Genomic DNA, 19,133 nt, shown 5'->3' with positions numbered 1-19,133 from the left:
AAGCAAAATATGCATCTATTTAGCATTTTCCCATGCTTTTTCAAGGCTAAAATGTTGGCTGTGGAATGTTCTGGAAAATAGGTTTTAACGTCAAACAAGTACTTTGAGATTGGCCTTATCTAGTATCTGATCATCACGAGTAAGCCGGCTTGGTCCATGCGATTGAAAAATTACAAGTCATTCTACGGTTCAGTTTAAGCCGCAATCTATGAAGCAATTGACTTTTAACCACTTAAAAACTAGAGCTAAATTATCCACAGTCCTTTTCAGAGAGGGAGAGAGAAAAAGAAAGACAATGGTTTTGGGTTTAGGCCACATTGATATGTCAAAGTTGTGTCTAAAAAGACAATGGAGTTAGGTTTTGTGGATAAAATAGGTAGGTGCGCCCCCTTTCTATGAGGCAATGATCATCGCTTTTCTGAATCGATCTTTGACATGTTGGCATTAAGAATGGACTTCCTCATAGACACTCAACCGATCATGATAAAGACGGCACTTAAAACACACAAACGACAAAGGTAGAGAAAATTAACCTGGATAAGGTTTTTAACTTAATAATATATTCTCTTTGAAAAATATTAAATGAATTTTAAAAGAATTTATAAAAAAATGTATCTCTTCACGTATCAGTTATTAATATATTAAAAATCATAAAATTTAAATTTTAAAATAAAATTAATAAAATGAGTTTTGTAAATAAGAGTATAAGTAATACTGTAAATACATATTATCGAGAGAGAAAATAATCAAGATTTATACTTGCGAAGCTTGCTTATTCTTCTTATTTTTTTATGGACAATTCTAGGGATCCCGCTAGGGGATGATCTTGTTCATTTTCCCGTTGGGGCTTTTTTTAGATTTTTTTATTTATTTAGTGATTAGGAAAATGTTGTTTAATAATATTGTGAGTTTTTTTTTAAATATTTAAAAGTGTTAAAAAAATAATGTGAAAAAACAAAATAGTATTTAATTTTTTTTCACATAATTTTTTTTAAATTTACAATATTATTAAACAATTTTTTTTTTTAAAAAAAATGAGAGTGGGAAAATGAGTGGATCCTTACTATTTTTTTTATTGAGTTAGCCTACATACAGTCTCCATTTGAGAATTGTTCATGTAAGTCCATTCAATTATATTTAAAAAAATTAAAATTACAATAATATTTTTTTAAATAATTTTTTAAATTCATATTCATTAATAAAATTACACATGCAATTCTTCACTCATTATTACAAATAAAATTTCTCTTTCTATTTATAAAAAAAATTAATTATAAGTGATTATGCGTATTAATACATGCACCCATTCAATATGATTGGTCATGCAATATATTTGATTAAAAATAATATTAATTTAAATTTAGAATATAAAAATAATAATATTAATATATACATAGATTTATTTGTATTTACACATTATAAAACTCTTTATTTATTGAAACTGACGACAGCGCACCACCACGTATTAGTGCACCTTGCCTCCGTAATCTCAACTGTACGCAACGGGACTCACGAAATATTTGCCCTCATTTTGAGATGAAGAAAATGAAAAAATTTTACTGTAAGTGATTTTGCGCGAATATCAATATTAAATATAAGGTATTTTTTTATTTATTTTATAATAAAAAAAATTATATGAGTATTGTTACACAGTTTTCGCGTACTTGTACCGAAGAAATCCTCAAGAAAATATATATTAAATACAAAAATCTCACTTTGCCCTCCTCTCAGACCCTGCCAACTTCCGGAGGGCTCTGGAATCCAGAGTCTGGATAAAAAAGCAGTGAGACAGAGAGAGAGAGTAGAGAGAGAACAGAACTGAGAGAGAGAGAGAGAGAGAGAGAGAGAGGGGTCACTAACTCCGTCACCGGCTCTTTCTTTATCTCTGCAACTCTAAAAATATCGGAATCCTGAGGACCTGAACCAGTTGTGTTGTGGTGTGGGGGGTGGGTATAGCTTTCACGGGCTCCAGTCTATTTTCCAGTCTCTTTCGTCCGCTCACCAGCTTCTCTTCAATCCAGCGGCTCATTTCGGGCCACGTCACCGCCCCTCTTACAGCCCGATCTTGATTCGGGTTTTGTTTTGGCTACCTCTCACTTAACCATTCGCCACAATGATATAATGTGTATGCGTGTGAGAGAGGAGCTAAAGCTTGTGCTTTAGTGCTTGGCTTTTTGAGAGAGAGCGAGAGAGACAGAGATGGATCGGTCGGCGATCACGGTGGGGCCGAGCATGGACATGCCGATCATGCACAATAGCGATCGGTACGAACTGGTGAAAGATATTGGGTCTGGGAATTTCGGGGTGGCCAGGCTGATGAGGGACAAGCAGAGCGAGGAGCTGGTCGCCGTGAAGTACATCGAGAGAGGTGAGAAGGTTAGTGCCTGAAATCAGTTCTTTTTCTTCTTTTCGTTTGTTTGTGTTTAAATTCGAGCTCAATTTAAGTTTTTTTTTTTTTTTTTTTTAATGGCAAATTTGAGGATATGACTGTTTTATTTTTTTTTAAAAAAGGAATTGTTATATTGGGAGTTTGGTCCTTGGGGAATAATGGGTTTTCCCTATAGGACTTGGCTTTTGGTTGGTAGTGTTTGATTTGAACTAAATTCCGTAGTTCTCGTGGTAATTGAGTGGATTATCGGGCTTTTGGGGTTTGAGGATCAATGAGATTTCTTTATTTTGTTTAATTCGATGTGTCCGTGTTTATGTTGTATAGGAATTGAATGCTTTATTGGGGTTTTGGTCCTTGAGGGTATATTGGTTATTCAATACAGTACCTGCTCATTACTTGGTATATGTGTTTGTTTCTGGGTAGTTAAAATTGAGTTATATTTCTTTTTCTTTTTCATATGGAAATAATGTGCATTATTGGATTCTTCATGCTTTAAGACTGGCAGCTTTGATTTTATGGCCTATTGATTGATTCCCTTTGACATTATTTGGATTTGGCTTCCGTTGCATTCTAGTGGATCGAATGCTTTATCAAATTGGTGGCTTTTGAGGATTAATGGGTTTCTTAATTAGTGGTGTGTGTCTGTGATGTTGGTGTACCAGATTGTGAGGGGGGTTTTGGAGGATTAGTGGGTTCCTAAATATGTGTGCGCGCTTGTTCCGAGAGAGTATGTACCGGATGGAATAAGTTCTATAACATAGGGTTGCTTGTCTAATATCTGAATTGTCGAGCGTTCAATTCTATGACAGAAGTAATTTCAAAGATTCCAGAAACTTATTTTTGAGTTTCATTCCTCTTACTACATCAAAGACCTCCAGTTTCATTCCTCTTACGACAAAGCACCAGGTCCAGACGGTTTCTCCATGGGTATAATGAACGTGTTTCAAGAATAGTTTTCAGCTGGAAAGTTTGAGAAAAGTCTAAATATTACTTTTATTGCTTTGATTCCAAAGAAGAGCAAAGCTTTGGAGGTGAAAGATTATAGGCTCATTAGTCTCATCAATGGGGTGTACAAAATTATTTCAAAGGTGTTTGCAAACAGGCTAGGGGAGGCTTTAGGTAAGATAATTACGAAGCCGCAAAATGCATTTGTAAGGGGTCATCAAATTCTGGATTCACTCCTTATAGTCAATGAATGTCTGGATAGCAGATTAAAGTCTGGGATTGCAAGGATTATTTGTAAACTAGATATGGAAAAAACATACAATCATGTAAATTGAGATTTCTTTCTCTTTTTATTGGAGAGATGTGGATTTTGGGAGAGATGGTGTACGTGGATTAGATGGTGCATCTCAAAGGCAAAGTTCTCAGTTCTGATTAATGGCAGCTCAGTTGGTTTCTTCAGTAGTTCTCGTGGCCTGAGACAAGGAGATCCGCTGTCCCCACTTCTCTTTGTTGTTATTATGGAGGCCCTTAGTCAGATGCTATTGGCTATGGTTAGAAACGGTTTTGTGGCTGGATTTTTAGTAGGTGACCCCAATAAGGGGCTGCATATCTATTTCTCATCTATTATTTGTAGATGACACGTTAATTTTCTGCGAGGTAGGTCAAAACCAACTCAGGGCATTAAAGGCACTCTTATTATGCTTCAAAGTAGCGTCAGGCTTGAGAGTAAACTTTGATAAATCAGAGCTAGTGCTGGTTGGGAATGTCAACAACACTCGGCATTTGGCCCGCACACTTAGGTGTAAGGTCGCTTCTCTTCCTATGAAATATTTGGGATTGCCGTTGGGGGCAGCCTCACGGGCTCTTTCTATTTGGGATACAGTTATCGAGAAGATAAAACGAAGATTGGCAGGATGGAAGAGATGTTACTTGTCAAAAGGAGGCAGAGTGACTCTGATCAAGAGTACTTTTTCTAACTTACCAACTTATTTTCTGTTTTTATTTCCAATTCCAGCTTGTGTGGCGAATAAGATTGAAAAACTTCATCGTGATTTCTTATGGAGCGGGATGGGGGACAAATTCAAGTTCCATTTAGGCCTCGTTTGTTTTCAAGAAACTTCTCAACTCATCTCATTTAATCATTACAAAATTTTCAAATTTTCATACAAAATAAAATAAACAATTCAACTTTTTCAAATTCTAAAATAAAAATAATATTAAAAAAATATATTCTAACAATATTTTATTCAACTTTTTAACTTTAATCTTAACTCATTTTATCTCATCTCATTTGCGAAAACAAACGAGAACTTAGTCAGTTGGGACAAGGTGTGTATGCTAATGTCTTCTGGTGGATTGAGGATAAAAAATATGAGAACTTTCAATCGAGCCTTACTCGGGAAGTGGCTATGGAGATATAAATATGGAACTGGAAGCCCTATGGAAATTGGTGGTTGATTGCAAACATGGCAGTATGTGGGGGGAATGGTGCACTAGAGAGAAGGACAGGGCCTATGGAGTGGGGATTTGGAAGCACATTAGACAAGGGTGGGGGGTGTTTACTCGCCATGCCAAATTTGTGCTGGGTGCGAGCACTCGGATAAAGTTTTGGAGGGACCTATGGTGTGCGGAGGAGGCTCTAAAGGACTCATTTCCATCCGTCTTTCGGTTGGCATGTGACCAAGAAGCTTCAGTGGTGGACCTCATGGATTGATCGGGGGACTAAGTCCAATGGAATGTCACCTTCAGTAGAGCGGCCCAAGTCTGGGAAGTAGACAAATTTGATGCTTTTTTCAGCCTAGTGTATTCCGTCAAGCTGAATGGAATACGAGACGATAAGTTGTGGTGGACACTTGCAGGTAAGGGAGTTGTCTTGGTTCGATCCTATTATAAATCCCTTACTCTTTTACCGAATGCTCATTTCCCATGGCGCCCCCCCCCCCCTCTCCCAAAAGCACTCTTCTTCACTTGGACAACTGCTTTAGGCAAGATATTGACAATTGATAATTTGAGGAAGCGCCATGTCGTTATCTTAGATTGGTGTTGTATGTGCAAGAAAACTAGCGAGTCAGTGGGTCATCTCTTGCTACATTGTGAGACAGCTAGAGCTTTGTGGATCGAAGTGTTCAGCCGAGTAGAGTTAAATTGGGTAATGCCTGCCACTGTGGTTGAGTTATTGGCCAGTTGGACATGTCTAGGAGGTGATACACAAATCAAAGCCGTGTGGAAGATGGTCCTTATCTGTATTATGTGGTGCATATGGCGAGAGCGTAACGATTGGACATTTGAAGATAAGGAGCGAATAGTAGAGGAGCTTCTATCTTTATTTTTCCGTACTTTATTTCTTTGGGCCATAGCTATAGATTTTAATGGCCGCAATTTACATGATTTTCTTGTTTACACTTCTGCGACCTAGATAGGTCTTTGTCTCTTGTATAACATCTTGTGTACTTGGGCTTTGCCTATTCTTATTAATAATATCGTTTATTATAAAAAAAAAAAAATTTGAGTTTCAACTTTTACAAACCTACGTGGACTGTCTTGTTCATGTTGTATGCTATTTGGCTATGTATAGTTCACTGGGTTTCCAATTGAAAGGGCTGTGTCCAAATTATTAAGATCTGAGGGCCTTAAAGCAGATCTTATTTAGTTATATAAATGAATTAGAATTTCATTTGATGAGCCTTAACTGCCCTGCATTTATACTCTTCTATAAAACAGTTTTGAAAATTTAAACCATCTTATTCGATCACAAATTTTTATTCAAGTAGTGATAAACTTATAAAACTAATCTTATTTATAATGCAAACAGTAGGACATGCTATGTAATTGTTCAAGATCTCATTGTATATATTTCATGGCAACTGAAGCCCTATTTCTATCCTTTTGTTGGATTGTGGTGGCTGAAAGTGTCGTGCAGTCCCCTTTGATATAGGCTACAGACCATGTCTGAATATGCTTTGCAAATATAGTGTCGTGTTGTGCTTAAAGTCTTGGAACTTCTTTGGATTTCTGTTCGCTATTGTATCTTACCCGCCTTTTGTATTGTGTTAACAGATAGATGAGAATGTACAACGGGAAATTATAAACCACAGATCATTGAGGCATCCCAATATTGTCAGATTCAAAGAGGTTTCTTCAATCCCAATATCTTATCATATTTTCTTCCCTAGAGACTATTCTGAAATTCATTAACATTAAGATGTGACTATAGGTCATATTAACACCAACGCATCTAGCTATCGTGATGGAATATGCGTCTGGAGGAGAGCTCTTTGAACGGATCTGCAATGCTGGGCGGTTCAGTGAGGACGAGGTTCTTATCCACTGCATTGATTTTGTTTATGACGGTAACCCTGTACTCATTGCTTATTGTTTTCTTGTCTTGTGTTGCAGGCACGCTTCTTCTTCCAGCAACTTATATCAGGAGTTAGCTACTGTCATGCAATGGTACGTGAACTAAGTTTGATAATATATATCTTAAGAGGATACCACTATATGTCTCAGCTTGATTTCTCTCCGTATCTCTTATGAAGCAAGTATGCCATCGTGACTTGAAATTAGAGAACACATTATTGGATGGAAGTCCTGCTCCTCGCCTAAAGATTTGTGATTTTGGGTACTCCAAGGTATGTTTTCTTGTTTTTGGCCTTTTGCCTATTATTTTGTACAACTCTGTTGCCTTTTCGAAAGCTCTGGTCTTTGCGTTTGAAACCTGACATACTTCAGAACTTCATCATAGGCTTGTAATTTGATTGTTTATACATGTATTGATGGACATCTCTTGTGGTATTTTCCTGACAGTGAGTAGTGATATAACTAAAATATATTTGCCTCTTCTTTAACAGTATGTTGGTTCAGTAATGTGGCAATTTGTTGGTTTTATCTAATGATATCATTGTCTTTGTTTGTTCCATTATTTATTATCAATATCTTCATATTTAGACCCGTCTTTTTTCCCCAGTCCTCAGTGCTGCATTCACAACCAAAATCAACTGTTGGCACTCCTGCATATATTGCTCCTGAAGTGTTACTTAAGAAAGAATATGATGGCAAGGTAATATTACTACTTATGGATATGATCAGTCAAAAGACACTGTGGAAATCAATTCTATCCAACTACATTTTATTGTTTATCAGGTATTGTAATTGTTATTATCATATTAGCTTATGGCTTTAATTATTAAAAAAAAAAAATTAGCTTATGGCTTTAAGTTGGTTTCTGCCTTTCTGGAACCCTATATATTGGCATGATTCACCTGTTTGTATCTGAGTTTTCACCATTAATAAAGTCAAAGTTTTGAGCTACTGCACCACTTTTTTTAATTAGATATTTTCTTCTTAACATCCACCAAATATATTTTTGGTGATTCTAATATTTTATATTCTTAACTTATTTTGGATCCAACTTCTCCCTTGAAATCTATGATGACTCCACTTGCATTCCCAGAGGTTACAACTAGGTTCACCTTGGAAAGAATTTTATTGGCTATTAGCCACGATTCAGATATTTGCCTTTGTTTTGGCAGATAACTCCCTTCTTCTTCCCCGATTGTTTTTTTGTTAATTAATAAAGCAGACTGTTTTAAAGTACAAATTTTCACCTTATAATGCAGAGTCGCAGACCCTCCTACAAAGTGGGAAAGCCGCATTATTTTTTCTCTCATTGTAAGAACTGGTCTCAATATTGGTCCGCACATGTGCGTGCACGTGCGCGCACACAAATATAAAACTTCAACTGACAGAAATAAATCATTATGCTCTAAAAGTTTTTTCCTCATTGCTGATTGATTTGCATTTTGCTCTCAATGTATGGTTTCTGCAGTCTTCAGAAGGCATAGGATTGGGGCTAATGGAGTGGTCGAAGTAAAATGATAAATAATGTGCCACACAAATATTGGACAGGCAAGAGACTAAGATTTAAGTTTTGTCTGGTGAGGGGGGACATTAGACAATAGGGCTGTTCACAAAGAACCTTCGACCCTACATTTCCCCTTGGCATATTTTCTCCCAAGATTTGCTCAGTATTGAATTAATAAAATGTTGCCATGGTTGTGTGGTGGGCTTCCTGACAAAGTACTCCGTTAGATGTCACATAAGTACATGATAATCATTGGATGAAGTATATATTTTCTATTTTACACTTGCATTCAAAATTATATTTCCATATACTTAACTAGTTTGCTGCTGGGATAAATACAGATTGCAGATGTGTGGTCTTGCGGGGTGACCTTATATGTTATGCTGGTGGGTGCATACCCTTTTGAGGATCCTGGGGAGCCTAAAAACTTCCGCAAGACAATTCAGGTAAATTATTGGACCTTATTATTGGTAAATGTGTTAGCTAGATTGAATGCTTGGCTAAAATGATTTGATGTCTTTGCAGAGAATTTTGAATGTCCAGTACTCAATTCCTGACTATGTTCATATATCTCCAGAGTGCCTCCATTTGATCTCAAGGATATTTGTAGCTGATCCTGCGAAGGTCGGTGCACTTTCTAAGGACACAAGTTTGTTTGCTTCTATTAAATATGTCCCCTTCCACGATGATTGCCATTATTCATTCCTTTCAAACATGATGTCATGGTTACTTATTTATGTCATTTGACTTCAGACTTAGTTGTTTTCTTATTTTATTTATGTCCTACTGCCTTGGCGTGTTCTTCAGGTACAGTAAATAGGTTCAAACTGGTGAGCTTTGATAGAATTGACATGCAATCACTCATATCTGATCCTTCCTTTACTCTGAAGAATTTAAGAGATGCAAGTGGCTACCTCCAATTGCGTAGCCCATAGGCCCAACTGACCCCCACAACATACTTGCTGGCCAAAAAAAAAAAAAAGTTAACGTTATTCCCACATTGTTTAAGTATTTATAGAAGTCAAGTTCTACTCTAAACTTTTTACCCTTCCCCTTTATGCCTTTACTCCAATAGTCTCATATTTTCATTTATAGACTCGGCTATGTTTTTGGTTTTATCAAAAAACTCGGTTATGATACAAGAAAACAACTTATTGTTTTAGGACTGGAAATTTGAGGTTAATTGTGTCGAACAATGGTGGGGCTTCCCCTTGGTGCTCTCTGTCCTGTACCTTTATTACCCTACTCTGTTAAAGGCTTAAGGGAAGAAATCTTGACTTTCTAATTTATGTTCTAATGAATCCACTTGAAAACAGAGAATAACGATTCCTGAGATTAGGAACCACGATTGGTTCCTGAAGAACCTCCCGACAGAACTCATGGATGAAAATACAAATAACACTCAGTTTGAAGAGCCTGATCAACCCATGCAAAGCGATGCTGATATCATGCAGATAATCTCAGAGGCTACCATTCCTGCGGCAGGGAGCCAGAGTCTGAACCAGTATCTAACTGGCAGCTTGGACATTGACGATGACATGGATGAGGACCTGGAAACTGATCCTGACCTTGACATTGATAGCAGTGGAGAGATAGTATATGCAATGTAATGGTGATCATTGCCTGCCAGGCGTGGTGTGGGATTTGCTTGGATCCATGTCTTTAAAGAATTTAAAAATCATCTCCTGGGTCTTGTTTGTTGGAACTGTTGAAGATTCTGCCCTTTTTTCTGCAATGGAGGGATTCTGTGGAGTGAAGTTTGTACATGTCCATGAGTATCTGTTCATACCGCTCCTGCTGTTGCTCTATGTATAATCTTTTTCAGCATTGTGCTTCTGTTGATCTGTATTTTTATGCTTTGCCACTTTCCAAGTGGAATTATGTATTTGTAGCACTGTAATAAAGCAAATTGTTTTTCGTTTTTGGTGACAGATGTAACAGTGTGTCAACTCATGCCCGTTCTTATTGAGAAATGCTTTTTTATCATATTTGGGAGATTAGTTTATTATTTTTTTACCTGCTGGTCATAACTCTTAACACCACGTTTGTTTTGGTTCATCTGCAGAGAAAAAAGGATCAAGAAGAGAGTTCAATTCTCGTATTTCCTATAAACCCAACGTCAAAAAGTCCGACCAAAGGGGTGAGAGCCATTATCACAACTTTTTCCATTAGAACAAACTGATGCTAAGGCACTCTAATTGTTGCATTAGAAAAAACAGAGAGAGAGAGAGAGAGAGAGAGAGTTCTTTCTACCCCCGAAAATCGTTGCATTGAAAAAAAAAAAAAAAAGAGCTTGACGTAAGATTGCTGGTAGCAAATCAACCTAAAAATGAGTTGGACATGTTAAATTATCATATTAGTTTTATTGATGACAAGTCATGTCTAAGCAAGTCATTCCTCTCTCTCTCTCTCTCTCTCTCTCTCTCTCAAATTGACGTGACTTGATGCAGTACGTTAAATTATAATACAGTGCATCAAATTGTAAAATAACTTTTAATGTAAAATAGATCTAATGTATCACATAAAATCATGTTAATATGTGAATTTATTTTTTTATATGTGGGCTAAAAGTCTGATCCATCATATTGGCAGTTATATTGGTTGGTGTACCGTCTGGTTGTGGCTGTAGGCTGGCTTTGGACCCCATATGCATAATTATATTTGCCGTTTTCCCAAAAGTGAGGCTAAGTTTTGTTTGCCGATTAATTATCATAATTCATGGCCATCCCCTGTCGTGAAGCATATCTCTTGCTCCAACCAGATTACCCTATGCATATTCCTTCTTCAAAGTTGGATTATATACACATACATACATACACACACATATATATATTATTTAAAGTAAAAGTCATTAACGAATACACGTGTTTGTTACCCGAAACCCCTTTCATCTTATGAGAAATCTCATAAGAGAAGCTAATCCCACTTCTTTTTACAAGTTCTATTTCAGAGTTACCGACGAGTGTGCTATAAATATAGGCAATGAAATTGGATAAAGAAGAGTGACGCAAAGAACAGACAGAAGATCTTCAATCATACAAAAGGGTCATTTTTTTTATCCAAGTTATGGTGATTCAAAGGCTGGAGATGTGTATAGAACTAGTAAGACTCGCCATAGAGTTCGTCATGGTTGTAGCCGAAGCTGTTGGCATCGTCCTCCACCAGAACTCTACCCCACAGCTTACTTACACTGGTTTTGGAACTCCCAATATTCCTTATGTTGCCTTTCTTCCTTAATTAGTTCTATTTCCCATCTCTTCTTCTTCTTCAAATGTGTAGTTACATGCTGAATTTGATGTTTCAGAGAGAGATCCATTTTTGAGGATTTGGTTGATGTGAGTAGCCTTTAATATATATATATATATGGATTCTCTCTTGCGGTCGAATAGCAGTGTGGTGCTCGTTAGATTGCTTCGATGTGGCTTGATTTTCGTTTTGATATCTTTCGATGTGGCTGGAGATGTGTTGATATCTTTAGAAGAATCTTGTCAATTTGATCTCTAAAATTCCAACTTAATTCTTTGTCAACGCAACCCTTTTTCGAATCTTGGATGGTCTACAATCTAAATCGGTTAGCTTAATTCCTCTTTCAAAATATCATTGTATGACCTTAAAATGACATAATTTTATGGTCAAATTTCAGGGGAAACAATTAGAAAAAGAATAATTCTGTTGAAAATAGCCGTAAAAGATGGAGACTTTGTACATATCAAGCTAATAATGTAGAATAAGAGCACCCATCTTTGTTGGCGTATTGTGCTTGGTTTTCTCATGGTTGTCTTGTCAATGTTTGTCTTTTTTCTTGAGCAATTAGACAAAAATGTCTGGGAGAGCATGCTGTGCATGTCGTATAAAACAACAAAACTAGGTATATTAATGAGGGACCAAGATTTTTTTGGTAGGGGAGAGAGAGGTCCTTTTGCATCTCTCCCCTCCCAAAACAACATGCTAAGCATAGGAAGGATTATGTCGACCACATATTTTCCATTTTAGCATGTTGGTTTCGGTTCTGGATTAATAACACAGAAGGAAACCCACACCTCACAGCAGCTGTCACAACGGCTACCTCCAAAGCTTGCTCAACTGAAGATTCTCCCAATCACCTTGACTCATGCAACGGTTAGTTAATTGTATTTGTTTTCCATTTTCCACAAGTTACCTTATTAAGCTTTAATCTCCAACGGTACAATAACTCATGTATTGGTGTAATATTATATAACAGTAGACCATCTATGCTCTCACGTCAGTTGAAGCATTTCATCAAACACTTTGTGTTCACTGTTTTTATGGTACCAAAGCCCTTGTGAGAGAAGAGAGTCTTCCTCTCATGGCCACCATCGTCCTTAATGTAGGTAACTTTGTTACTTTGAAACTCAACAACACCAACTATCCTCTATGGCCTGAACAGATTTTGGCCTTGGCTGAGAGCCAAGACCTTGTTGAGCATCTCACGAATGCATCACCATCTCCATAATTATCCAACCCCATTAACGCTGCCTCTAGTTCGAGCAAATCTGAACCCACTCCAGCCTTCCTCCAATGGTGCAAATCGGACCAATTACTCCATGGATGGATTATAGGCACATTATCTGAAGAAGCACTCGGCCTCGTGTGGGGCTTGATTACGCCCATCAAATTTAGGTGGCTCTCTAAGAGGCTTATGCCCATGACTCCCAAGAAAGGAAGTTCCATCTCACTCAACAACTCACGTACCTGCACAAGGCGCCTATGTGTCAGAACCCCTAAGAAAGCGACCCCGGACCACGCCTCGACATTGCCCTTGACATGCCAAGACAACTCCACAGCTAGCCTACATGCGTGCCATGGCCCATGCCTTGACACCCATGAGGTGCCTAGCGAGGCTACTGGCCACGTGCAGCCCAATATGCGAATGCCTAGTGAGGTTAGTGACCGCGCGCAGCCCAGTGCGCGGCCTAGCATGCGCACACCCATGCACGCGCCATGCTAGCAGCTGCAGCCCAGCGAGGTTAGTGGCATGCCTTTGCAGGCATGCCATCCAGCACACAGCTCTAGCCCGTGCCTTGCAGGTGAGGCTAGTGACATGCCCACCAGGCATGCCATCCAGCGCAAGGCACCAACCCGTGCCTTGCAGCATCAAAGCCCAGGCCACCCGCCCGGGCCATGCTAAGCCAATGCCTAGGCCACCTGCTTGGGCCATGCAGCATCAGCGCACGACACCAGGCCATGCCCACCAGTAGGCCCACGCATGGCACCATGACGTGCCCATCAACCATGAGCCAGACCAGCCCAGTCGTGGGCCATGAACCACACTAGCCTATCTATGGGCCATTGCTTGCCACGGGCCCCATTGCAAGACTATTTTATTTAGGGGTGCTACCCACTCCCTATGGGGTGGGGCCACCTCTCCCCCGCCCCAAGCGGGGGTGTCAAAATTTCCACCGTACCTCGTCCGTTCGCTGGGGTATGGGGGTGGACCCCCATCCGTCCGCCCCCTCCTATTGGGGCTTCGGCCCAACTAATTTTTCTGTGCCCTAAATGGCCCAGAATCTATTTTTGGGCCAATTTGGGCCCAGAATCCATTTTTGGGCCACTTTGGGCTCATAATTTAACTAAAAAAATAAATATATTTAAAAATTTAAAAAAAAGATACATATATATAGATAGAACTATTAACTATATACTAAATTTTAACTATTAACTAATTAAGTAATAATCATCACTAAGGCACTAAGCTATTATAAATTACAATTTACAATTATACAAATTAAGACTCTAAGAGAACTAATAAACTTAAACTATTACAATATTACAAACTAATAAACTTAAACTGTTACAATATTACAAATTTTTGTTGCTTTCATTTACTTTTATTTAAATATTTTCTAAGGGACCTTTTGAGAATTTTCACTTTGTAATCTCTATAAATAGGATCCTTAGTCATTTCATTTACATCTTTTGACAATTTTCCTAGAGGACGGCTATTGTTCTTGAGATCATATTTTCGGTACATATGCACTTGGGCTCTTTTGGATGCAATTTGTGAATTCCTAAAGAGAGAATCACACCTTGTAATTCGTGAATATGCGTGATTCATTTTATCTAATATATGAGGTTTCTTTTCAACTTTGTACAATTTGTGAATCGAAATTGATTTGTTTATCATTGTGATCATTCAAAGTTCTTGAGTGTTTATAAATTTTTCATTGTGTTCACACACTTTCTTGCATAATTTCCACCTCCCAAACACTTCCATACGCCTACCAAATTGCTTTCTATATTTATCATATTCGGCTATACCCTTAATTACCCTTCTTCCATACTCCAATTACCCTAGCCGAAAACCATACTTACCATATAAGGATTCCTAAACTTTAGGAATCCTAATTCCCTTCCATATCCATATCCCTTGATTTAAGGACTTTCCTACCCATCTCAATCCCTTAAATCACTAAATCCCTGCAATATCTAAAGTCAACCAAGACTTACCATAATTGCCAAAATCGAAATTCCCATCTTCCTAAAAAGATTCCTACCATATAGGAATCTTTCCTTCTTCAATTCCAATCTGTGCAAGCCATATCCAAACCCCAAATCACGACAACCCTAGTTGCCCTAACACTTGAAACCCTAGCCTCACTCATCATCCAAACCCTAACCTCATCTCAAGTGGTGCCAACTCCAAGAGTCACCATTCTAGTCGTACCTCAGTACTCAAGTGCTTGAGTTCATCACTTAGATCACCCTTTTCATCACCATTATGCAATAATCCATCATTAAACACCAAACCTTCATTAACCTAGGGACCCATCATTGTCAAGTTTTGTTTAAGGCCAAGCAAGAGGGCTAATCACTTCTGTCATCACAAGGAGAACCAAGGCGAGGACAACATAGTGTTTAGGGACTAGACCGAGGTCCCTAACACTATGACATGGCTGGCCGATCACCTCCATACCTTCAAAGGATTTTGTGACAGCCTTACTTCGATCAGATGCCCTGTGCAAGACAACATGAAGGTCTTCTCATTGCTGAATAGTCTTGGAGCCAAATACGTGCCCTTCACGATGGCGATGCTGAAACTACCCATGCCCTCCTACACCAAACTCCTCCATCTGCTCCAAGGGTATGAAATCCGATTCTCACTTTATGATTCCACCAATTCGTTTGATTTCTATGGACTGAGAAGTGGTGCCTTGAACACCAAGGATCACCGCAGCAACCACCGTTCTCAGCCTCGATCCTTCTCCTCCAAGGGATGTGGGTTTCAACTCTCCAACCAATCGGCTAGGACCAACTTTGGGGTTGGAGGAAAAAACGCGCGTTTTGACCAACCCAATAGTGGGTCTAACACACGTGAATATGGTGACAGGCCCACTAACAAGGACTGTGACTCTTCTGCCGTGAAATATGCCAAATATGTGGAAAAAAAGACGTGTTGCTCTTAAGTGTTGGAACAGGTTTAATCATTCTTATCAACCTGAGGATATTCCTCAGGCCCTTACTGCGATGATGCTTGAGAATTTTTCTCATGATGCTGAATGGACTGTTGACACTGGGGTGTCAGCTCACATGACCGGCAACCTAGGTATACTCGAAAATCTTCATGGCTATTTTGGTAATGATGTTGTTATTATTGGTGATGGTGGCTCTCATGCTATTACTCATATTGGTGATACTCTTGATAATGCTACTACTAAGATTAAATTATGCAATGTTTTATTAGTACTTGCTTTGGCTAAAAATCTTTTATCCATTGGGCAATTTACTACTGATTATCCTTATAACTGTGAATTTTACGGTATTGGTTTTGTTGTTAAGGAACGGGAGACCAACCACATCCTGTTGATCGGACGATGGAAGGGTAACCTCTACATCGTGTCCCTCCCTTACGAAGCTCACTTCTCCACACGCTTTCGGCGTGTGACACCAACACTTGGGATTCTCAGGCCTTTGCTTTACAAGTCCTAAAATCCAAAAAACTTATTCAAATTTCTGGTTCTAATAAAAATTCTTCTTTTTGTGATAGTTTCCAATTAGACAAACTTTACAAACTACCATTTTTACCATCTTGCAATATTACTCAAAATGTGTTTGATAAAATTTATTGTGACTTATGGGGTCCAGCTCCTATGGTCTCTGTTGGTAAATTTCATTATTATGCATGCTTAGTTGATACTTTCTCTAAATTTATGTCGTTTATCCCTTTACGTAAAAAATCAAATTTTTTCTCTACCTTTTCACTTTTTAAAAAGTATGTTGAGTGTCAGTTTAACCAAAAAAAAAAAAAAAAATTAAAAATTTTTTAAACTGATGAGGGAGGTGAGTTTACTAATACCCAGTTTACATCCCATTTACAAAATCAAGGTATTATTCATCATTTTTCTTGTCCTTATACCCCTAAACAGAATGATATGGTTGAATGTCGTCACCGTACCCTTCATGAACTTGGTATGACATGCTTTTTCACAATGGCGTTCTGAAATGCTTATGGGATAAAGCTTTCATCACTGCCACTTTTCTTATTAATCGCCTTCCCTCCATCACCATCGCGTTACAATCACCCTTTTCCATACTCTACAAATCCTATCCTGACTACAGTTCCCTATGTATCTTCAGAGCAAAATGCTTCCCCTACACATGGGATACCAAATAAAATAAATTTGACCTTAGAACCTTGTCGTGTGTTTTTATAGGTTATAGCGATAGGCATCAAGGGTATAAATGTTATCACCCTCCATCTGGCTGTACCTTCATCTCATGACATGTTGTCTTTCATGAGTCTACCTTCCCCTTTAAACAGCTTGGGAACCTTCACCTTCCTTCTCTCATCGAGCCCGTTCTCTCCACCTTTGATATGTGGATTACCCCTACTACACGTTTATCTGACTCCACCGTACCCATACCATTTGCCTCCACCTTAGCTGAGGGTATTCCCCTTCCACTCTCACACCCATCCACTCCCGCACCTTCCCTTGCACCTGGTACATCCTCCACTAGCGTTAATAGTCTACCATCCTCTCCTTTACTTATTTCTAATCCGCCCACTACTATGCCTATTCCACCTATTGACCTTTCCACCATTTCTTCAGTGGCCTCTGATAATACCATTGTTACTTGCTCTAAATATGGTATTCGTAAGCCTAACCCCAAATATGCTCACTTGCATGACCTCACTTCCATTACCGTTGAGCCAAAATCAATCTGCTCTGCTCTCAAACATCCTGGTTGGTTAAAAGAAATGCATGATGAATTACAAGCATTACGTGTGAATAACACTTGGACTCTTGTCCCTTATGAGTCTACCATGTTTATCATTGGTTGTAAATGAGTTTTCAAAATCAAACTCAAAGCTAATGGCACCCTGGATCGGTTGAAAGCTCGCTTAGTTGCTAAAGGTTTTCATCAAGAAGATGGCATCGACTATTATGAAACCTTCTCTCCCGTTATCAAACCAAGTACAATCTGGATTGTCATCACACCCGCTTTGATCAACCACTGGAGTATTCGTCAACTAGACGTCAAGAATGCTTTTCTTCATGGTGAACTCTACAAATCTATTTTCATGGAACAACCTCCAAGTTTTATTCACCCAACTCACTCTTCTTATAATTGCAAGTCAAATAAAGCTCTTTATGGTCTCAAACAGGCTCCCCGTGTATGGTTTGACAACTTTAGCAGTTTTTTATTAACTTATGGCTTTATTTGTAGCACTGCTGATTCTTCCTTATTTATTTGTCATTCCTTTCGTGGTACTCTTATTTTACTATTGTATCTTGATGATATTTTATTGACCGGTTCCTCCTCTACTTATCTTCTTGAATTTATTTTCACTCTTCATGGTCAGTTTGCCATGAAAGACTTGGCCCCTACATTATTTTCTTGGTATTCAGATCACCCCAGCCACTGATGGACTTACATTGTCTCAAACCAAATTTGCTACTGATATTTTAGAACGAGATAAAATACGTGACTGTAAACCCATGGGTACTCTCATGATTCCCAAGACCAAAGGACTTACCTCATAGACACCTTTCTCTGATCCTGCTCACTACCGCATTATTGTGGGTGCATACCAATACCTTACTCTTACTCGTCCTGACCTCTCTTACAGTGTTAATTTTGTTTCTCAACTTATGCATTCCCCTACTGAAGCCCATTATAAAATGGTCAAGCGCATCATTCGGTATTTAAAAGGTACTGTTGATCTTGGTTTTCATTTTAGTTCCCATTCTATACTTGATCTGTATGCATTTTCAGATGCAGATTGGGCATGTTGCCCCCTCACTAGACTTTCCACCATTGGCTACTGTGTCTTTCTCGATAGCAATTGCATATCCTGGTCCGTAAAAAAGCAACATATAGTTTCTCGATCAAGCTCAGGAGCTAAGTACAGAGCAATGGCCCATACTACTTCTGAGATAACTTGGATATCATTCTTACTTCGTGATCTGGGCATTCACCTCACCTCCACTTTGCTCTTACTTTGCGATAATATTAGTACACTTTATATGACAGTTAACCCTATCTTTCATGCTCGGAGCAAACACATTGAGATTGATTATGACTACGTTCGTGAACGTGTTGCTCTTGGCCTCCTTCATACTCGGTATGTCTCAGCCTCTCTCCAACTTGTTGATATTTTTACCAAGTTGCTTGGACAACCTGCTGTTTTGGATCTTCGCGCTAAACTTGGCCTTATACCTTGGCACAGTTTGTGGGGGCATAATAACACAGAAGGAAACTTACCAAATGAAGACCCACACCTCACAACAACTGTCACAATGACTACCTCCAAAGCATGATCAACTAAAGATTCTCCCAATCACCTTGACTCATGCCATGGTTAGTTAATTGTATTTGTTTTCCATTTTCCAGAAGTTACGTTATTAAGCTTTAGTCTCCAACGGTACAATAACTTATGTATTGATGTAATACACGTTAAATAAAGGAATAAGAGAT

General features: G+C 38.5%; 1 protein-coding gene across 1 annotated transcript; it reads left to right on the top strand.

Moving 5' to 3' along the window:
* The first annotated feature begins 1,713 nt into the window (after positions 1-1,713).
* LOC121258362 (serine/threonine-protein kinase SRK2E-like) lies at positions 1,714-10,176 on the top strand. The gene is made up of 9 exons (XM_041159868.1): positions 1,714-2,376; positions 6,392-6,466; positions 6,549-6,650; positions 6,731-6,784; positions 6,871-6,963; positions 7,299-7,391; positions 8,537-8,641; positions 8,721-8,819; positions 9,512-10,176. The coding sequence occupies exons 1-9, from the start codon at positions 2,200-2,202 to the stop codon at positions 9,803-9,805; spliced, it is 1,092 nt and encodes a 363-aa protein (XP_041015802.1). The 5' UTR covers positions 1,714-2,199; the 3' UTR covers positions 9,806-10,176.
* The last annotated feature ends 8,957 nt before the right edge of the window (positions 10,177-19,133 follow it).

Source organism: Juglans microcarpa x Juglans regia, chromosome 3S, assembly GCF_004785595.1.
Source record: "Juglans microcarpa x Juglans regia isolate MS1-56 chromosome 3S, Jm3101_v1.0, whole genome shotgun sequence".
In the NCBI taxonomy this organism is placed as follows: domain Eukaryota; kingdom Viridiplantae; phylum Streptophyta; class Magnoliopsida; order Fagales; family Juglandaceae; genus Juglans; species Juglans microcarpa x Juglans regia.
Note: the sequence above shows the minus strand (reverse complement) of the source record. Positions and strands in the feature narration are given on the sequence as shown.

Excerpts from the sequence above, each read along its gene's own strand:
- LOC121258362 (XM_041159868.1), top strand. The coding sequence starts at position 2,200 with ATGGATCGGTCGGCGATCACGGTGGGGCCGAGCATGGACATGCCGATC. Across the intron at positions 2,377-6,391 it reads ACATCGAGAGAGGTGAGAAG|ATAGATGAGAATGTACAACG; the intron begins GTTAGTGCCTGA and ends TTGTGTTAACAG. Across the intron at positions 6,467-6,548 it reads ATATTGTCAGATTCAAAGAG|GTCATATTAACACCAACGCA; the intron begins GTTTCTTCAATC and ends ATGTGACTATAG.